Below are 6,200 nucleotides of genomic sequence, written 5' to 3'. Positions count from 1 at the left end.
TGAAAATAAGAAGAGAAGATATATTAGTTTTGGAACTAAACTTCCACAAAAACTATAATAATAAGATTTCCGAGCTATGCTACCAAGAAAACAATTTCCAAGAATGTCTTTTGGATTAGACCAAACAATAATGTTTTAATATTGTCACAATTTGATGCTTACGGACGCTCTTAATCCAAGCATTATGAACACTCTTAGTTTGTTAAGCGAGAATCCCCATAATTTCGCTTTATTAAATAATCGAACCCATGTTTGTATATTGAAAATCCTGCAGAAAATAAAGGAATTTAAAAGACAAGAAAGCAGGAACTTTTATTTTTAAAACTTACTTGTTGAAATTCGGAGCAGATTCGCTTCTGAACAGCTCCCACTTCGAATGGTGTACAGATCTCAAAACTACTCCAATAGGGCTGAAATTTGGAGGTCAGATAGAAGAGGAAAAGGCGAACTACTTTGATCAAGGAAGGATTTTGATCTCAGGTCCCGATCAAGACGTTTCTGGGCGTGTAAACATGATGATCTGCACAGGAACGAGCGTGCTGCTGTGCTGCAGGGGCAGCAGGCGTGCGACGATGTTGCAGGGGAAGTAGGAGGCACAAGGGTGCTCAAGGGCTGCAGAAGCAGCGCACGGTATTTCTAGCAAGGGCTAGGAGCTTGCGATAGTTTTTGGTGAAAGAAATTTCAGGTGTTAGGGTTTTTTTTTTTCTGGCTAGGGCTTGAGTTAGAGTATCGTGCTGATAACGTGTTGTAGATAATTGGATAATTGTACTGTGTTCATCTCACCATGAGGTTTATATAGGGTTACATCATGTATACAAAAGGCAATACATAATAGCTATACTAATCAATCGCACATTACAAGTATGTCAATCGCATGCATTTTGAGTCTGTCAATCGCATACATTAAGCAATACCTATTGTATGAATAGTCATTATCATTTATAACAAAAAAACAATTTGGTAAATAATTATGAGGAGTAGACATAAAATGTATCAAGTGAAGTAACGTAACCCTCACGTAGGAGCACAATCGAATATAGTTTACAGAAACCTACCAAATTGCATAAAAGAAAATGATAATACCGCGACACTCTACATTTCAATAACACTTACCCTTCACTTGTAGGTAGTTAATACACAATTATGTGAGAAGTTAGGGACATGAACCTAGTACTTTTAAAGTTTAATTATGCAATCTTCAATCTTGGTTATGAAAAGTTAGGGACTTGAACCTAATACTATTTGGTTTGCTCACGTACTAGCCCCAACCAAATATAGATTACAAGACCCAACAAGACGTGGGGAAGAAAACTAAAACTATAGAACACCCAAAGAATATGGAGGTCCAACAACATATTGAGAGGCCCAACAGAAACAAACCCAATAGTTAAGGAACCAAAGCATCCTCTCCAATTTTTCTTCATCCTTTTTCTTTTCTTTTTAGCATCCTCAGTTCCTCACTATAGGCATGTGTAGTTTTTATTCATCTTAATATTTATTTTCTTTTTGGATAGAAAATGGTGTTCTAGACTTCTAGTGGACTTCCACTCTAGGGCTTTGGCTTGGCCCCTCTTCATGCATGCTTTTATCCAAGACAGAATTCGAATCCCATGCTTAAAATTTAGCTCTTTAAGCTGACAATCATGGAAACTAATCCACTACGAGCATGGACTTCTCTAGCCACATATGGTTTCAGCTGGAATCAAATCCCAGAGCTGAAGATACCAAACTTGAAATCTCCCCCAAACTACAGCTGAGTTTGCCAACTCAACCACACCTTGAGCTCTAGATTTTCCTTTGAGAAAATGTTGGAATTTCACACATCATTCTCACACTAGAGAGAAACCTTATCTACTCCTATATTAGACTGAAAATATCTACACTCCAATCCTATCCAAAATGGAAGCATATTTTGTCTACCAATTTAGGGTATTGTCCAAATTGGACTAGGAATAAACACGTGTTAGTGGCTCCAAAATGTCCAACGAAAGGCCCATTCCACGTTGCCCCACAGCATTGAATCGAGAATCCAACCAGTCATCTCCACCGTCCATCCTATTTGGTCTACAATATTAACGGTTCACATTTCTTCTTCTGCAGTGGATAATCTCTGAAATTGCCGCGTAGTGATGGTCCATCACTATATCCAAGCTTGTCACTTTACTCAAGAAGAACAAGAACCCATCTTTCTCTGCTGAAATCCCTGAGTTTCTTTCAAATTCCAAACCCAAATGGCTACTCTTTTTACTTCTTCTTCATCTTCTTCTTTGTTTCAATCAATGGCTACTCTACCATCAACCTTTTTGGCAAAGCCCCAACTCTCCAAGCTCTCATCTGACTCCTCTAATTTCTTGAACACATGTAAGAATTTGAGACCCATTTCGATTGCGATCAGACCCAGAAACAAGGATTATGGTGTAAAGATGTCATGGGATGGTCCACTTTCTTCGGTCAAGTTGATCATACAGGGAAAGCATTTGGAGGTACTTGATTTTAAGCTTAGCTTTCTATTGGTTTGTCATGAAATGCAGGAAATTGTAGAAAGATAATAGCTTTGGTTTGTTTTAGAGTTTGGGGTTTAAAGCATCTTGTTGGGTTTTGAGTGTTTTGTTTGATGTAGTGTTGTGTCTGTTTGGACTCAAACTTAGAACTCAGAGCAAAATCTATGATTTGGGAAAGTACATTATGCCACTGAAATAGTTGTTTGGTATTCTATCTAAGAAGGATTTTATATCATGTTGAAGCAAGTTGGTAGTTTCAGCTTACATTTGCAGAAAATATAGCTGTTTATGTATTGAAGTTTGGGTTTTAAAGCAATTTTCAGAGGTTTTGATTGATTTGTTTTGTGCATTATTGCGTGTGTTGAGACTAAAGCAAACAACTTACAGCAAAATTATGATCATGTCTTGAAAAGTACTTTATGCGACAGAATTTAGAAATCTAAAGGATTGTCTCACTTGTCTGGTATTTCATTTGAAAGCCATTATCTGTTTTTGAGATGAAAGAGTTCTAAGCAATTTAGCTACATTCAACATTTTCAAAATCAGAAAATTGCTTTCAAATAGAATACCAAACAACCCCTAACCCCGATGTTATATGTACAGGTCCCACTCTGAACCATTTATTTAGGTAGAAGTTGGAAATATGCAATGACTTGTGAAGCTTTTGATTAGATCTTAGGTTGCTGTTCTGTTTGAACTGTTCTGTAGTGTAAGTATTGAACTATGCAAATGAGTGGAATTTGATTGAGAAATTTGAATCTGTGAACTTAGTTGACAGAACCAATCAAGAAGCATGTGGAAGACAAAGTTGGAAAGGCAATCTCAAAGCACAGTCACCTGGTGAGGGAAGCTGATATTCGGTTGTCTGTTCGAGGTGGAGACCTTGGAAAAGGCCCAAAGATCAGGAGATGTGAGGTATTGCCGTATGGGATTTTACTCAATGTTTTAGAATAACTGCATTTTACTAAATGTGCATTCTCATAGGCAATTGTTTATCTTTGTTCATGTAGGTCACTTTGTTCACAAAGAAGCATGGAGTGTTCAGGGCCGAGGAAGAAGGGGAGACGCTTATTGCTAGCATAGATCTGGCAGCTTCTATCATCCAGAGGAAGTTGAGGAAAATCAAGGAGAAGGTATCAGATCATGGCCGTCACATGAAAGGCTTTAACAGATTGAAAGTCAGGGAGGCTCAAATACCTGTGGAAGTGGAAGAAGAAGATCCCCAGGAGGAGGAGGAGGAAGACTTATTGGATGAGGTTGTCCGTACAAAATACTTCGACATGCCACCTTTGACAGTCGCTGAAGCAGTAGATCAACTGGAAAACCTTGATCATGACTTCTATGCTTTCAGAAATGAAGAAACTGGTATGAACTACAAAAATTCCTGATCCTTCATAGCCTTGTATATCAGTTTTTATTTATTTATTTCTGTCATCTAGTGGTTGAAATCTTTCTTTCTTATTGCTCAGGTGAGATTAACATCCTATACAGAAGAAAAACAGGAGGCTATGGGGTTATTATACCCAAAGGAAGTGGGAAAGCTGATAAAGTGGAGAATGGGGTGGTAGAACGAGCTAGAGAAGCTTCCATGGCAGAATAAGTAGGACTAGCAAAGTGCAGCGCTTGTGTATAGTTATGTTCCTAATGATCTGTAGGATTTCTATCAGCAACAGTGATTTGAAAGCTCAGGCCTCATGAGACAATAGTTGATCTTAAGTGTTAAGAGGCATAGTTTTGTAATGTATGAACAAAAATTTCTGATATACAGATTACAAGCATCATTTTATTGTTGCCCTACACATTGGGACTAGCTGATAATTCATGTTTAACTTCTTTTTTCTGCTTCTTGGTAGCCTAATGCTAATTAACATAACACCAATGAAAAAAAGAATTGCTGAGGCGAAATTGAAAGAGCAATATGGAAAAGAATCAAAGACCCCTTGAATGGTGCTTTGTGAATCACAAGGTATAAGTCATAACAAGGCAGCTGAATGAACTGAACTTTCATTCCACGTTCAGATCAATTACATAAGCAGGAGTTTTTGGTTTAAAACTCTCAGATGAAACAGTCAAGAGCTTATTCAGTGACATTCCTTCCCCCAAAATCTTCCTCTTCACTTCATACCTGGCTTTAATTCTGTCATCAAGCTTGTAACCAAGGAATGCAGGAAAGGCTAATAACTCTTCGATTTCACGACCCATATCATTTATCAAGTACTCCATCTTCTTCTCCAACGCACTATGACTGTACTGCAGTATCTGCGGGTGCCTCCTGCTCATGACAACAATGTCGGCACACGAAAAACCATAAATCAAGAACAACTCAATCACCCTTTGCAAATTATCAGAGCTTGTTCTGGTGGCAGATCCCATTGCTGCTGCCATGTCCCTTGTTCTATATCTATACCCAATCTTCACCAAAAACACAAGCTTATATGCAATGTTGTCTTCAAACGACAAGCCTAGAAACAATGGGGCTTTGATCAAGAACTTGTAGATATCATTCGAACTCAACCCACATTCCTTGAGAAACTTAATTCTCGGACGCATTTTCCTCTCCCTGCTGGCACTAACCACATTGGGGAAAACTAGCAAGAATTTGAATATCTGTTCATCACTTAAACCAGCAAATGACCTCAACAACTCTACATGGCCCTTCGTGTGATCCACAGTGTAGCTCAAAATTGCAGGAAGCTTCCCCAACAAAACCCCTGTGGCATTTTCATCTCCGCCACTAACCTCAGTGAGAAACTCAACTCTCGGAGCCAGCTGAGTCTCCAAGTCATAGTTCAGTAGCGATGGACGCCTCACAATCAAGTCAATCCCACCAAAACGGTTCAAGAATGTGATAGTCCTATCAATTTCCTCAGCTGACTTGAGACACAATGCCTTGTATAGATTCACCTTGTTGAGAACATCAACAATCTTCTCCTCCGGAACTCCGCGACGAACAAGCAATCCTACCTTATAACCAAATCCCACCAAGAATCTAACGTCTGCTGCCCGAAAAAGTCTCCTCAGCTGTCCCGGCTCAATTTTGGCTTCCATATCATGACGGACAAAACTCAAAAAGGGATCAATCTCCTCAGCAGTTAACAAATTCGGACATTTGGTGATCAAATTGGAAAGCACAAGCCCATCAAGTCCAACTGAATTAAAGCACTCAATCCGAGCTCGTAATGAATCCAAACACGTCAAAGCCAGAGCTGGATTCTTCTCCAAAAGCACTTTTGTTTCTTTCTCGTCTATTCCAACTGCTTGTAAGAGCGAGAAGACCGTCCCTGCAACAAGTAAATATCATGTAAGTTTTCCTCACATGAACTGAGTGATACGGAGTTGCTTTGCTTACCTATATCGGCGGTGACCGGATTGGAGCTGCATTGGAGAAGAAACTGTGCATTGGGTCCAAGACGCAGTTGGGGTAGTAAGGGGTTTGGTTCAGGTTTTGGGGTTTTAGCGAGCTTTAGCAGAGGAAACCATTCATGGCTACGGAAGGTTGCGTTGGAAGGAGGAGGGGGTGGGTATGAAAAGAGAGAATCAACGGAAGAAGAAGAAGAAGTGGGGAAAGGGTGTGTGAAGAGAGCGTAGGCTGAGACCATGTTCGCGACTCAGAAAATGGGGTTTCGGCTGAGGAGGAGGTTGAACTGTTGAAGACGATGCCACGATGGTTAACGTTCGTCTTTGCCTCTTTGGATTGGA

The 6,200-nt window shown here is 39.6% G+C and overlaps 2 protein-coding genes across 2 annotated transcripts; one reads left to right on the top strand and one right to left on the bottom strand.

The window, feature by feature from the left end:
• Positions 1–2,144: 2,144 nt before the first annotated feature.
• Positions 2,145–4,298, top strand: LOC112184559 (ribosome-binding factor PSRP1, chloroplastic). Its single transcript, XM_024322824.2, has 4 exons — positions 2,145–2,483; positions 3,273–3,416; positions 3,512–3,866; positions 3,971–4,298. The coding sequence occupies exons 1-4, from the start codon at positions 2,232–2,234 to the stop codon at positions 4,099–4,101; spliced, it is 882 nt and encodes a 293-aa protein (XP_024178592.1). The 5' UTR covers positions 2,145–2,231; the 3' UTR covers positions 4,102–4,298.
• Positions 4,299–4,446: 148 nt separating this feature from the next.
• LOC112184552 (transcription termination factor MTERF8, chloroplastic) lies at positions 4,447–6,198 on the bottom strand. Its single transcript, XM_024322818.2, has 2 exons — positions 5,851–6,198; positions 4,447–5,782 (listed from the first exon to the last, which is right to left on the bottom strand). Exons 1-2 carry the CDS (start codon positions 6,098–6,100, stop codon positions 4,506–4,508), a joined length of 1,527 nt encoding a protein of 508 aa, XP_024178586.1. The 5' UTR covers positions 6,101–6,198; the 3' UTR covers positions 4,447–4,505.
• Between the last annotated feature and the right edge of the window lie 2 nt (positions 6,199–6,200).

Source organism: Rosa chinensis, chromosome 1 (assembly GCF_002994745.2).
Source record: "Rosa chinensis cultivar Old Blush chromosome 1, RchiOBHm-V2, whole genome shotgun sequence".
Classification (NCBI taxonomy): Eukaryota; Viridiplantae; Streptophyta; class Magnoliopsida; order Rosales; family Rosaceae; genus Rosa; species Rosa chinensis.
The sequence above is the reverse complement of the archived record's forward strand: the minus strand, read 5'-3'. Positions and strand labels throughout refer to the sequence as shown.

Coding starts and splice junctions, on each gene's coding strand:
- LOC112184552 (XM_024322818.2), bottom strand. CDS start 6,100: ATGGTCTCAGCCTACGCTCTCTTCACACACCCTTTCCCCACTTCTTCT. Junction 5,783..5,850: donor TCCGGTCACCGCCGATATAG/GTAAGCAAAGCA, acceptor TACTTGTTGCAG/GGACGGTCTTCTCGCTCTTA.
- LOC112184559 (XM_024322824.2), top strand. CDS start 2,232: ATGGCTACTCTTTTTACTTCTTCTTCATCTTCTTCTTTGTTTCAATCA. Junction 2,484..3,272: donor TACAGGGAAAGCATTTGGAG/GTACTTGATTTT, acceptor CTGTGAACTTAG/TTGACAGAACCAATCAAGAA. Junction 3,867..3,970: donor TTTCAGAAATGAAGAAACTG/GTATGAACTACA, acceptor CTTATTGCTCAG/GTGAGATTAACATCCTATAC.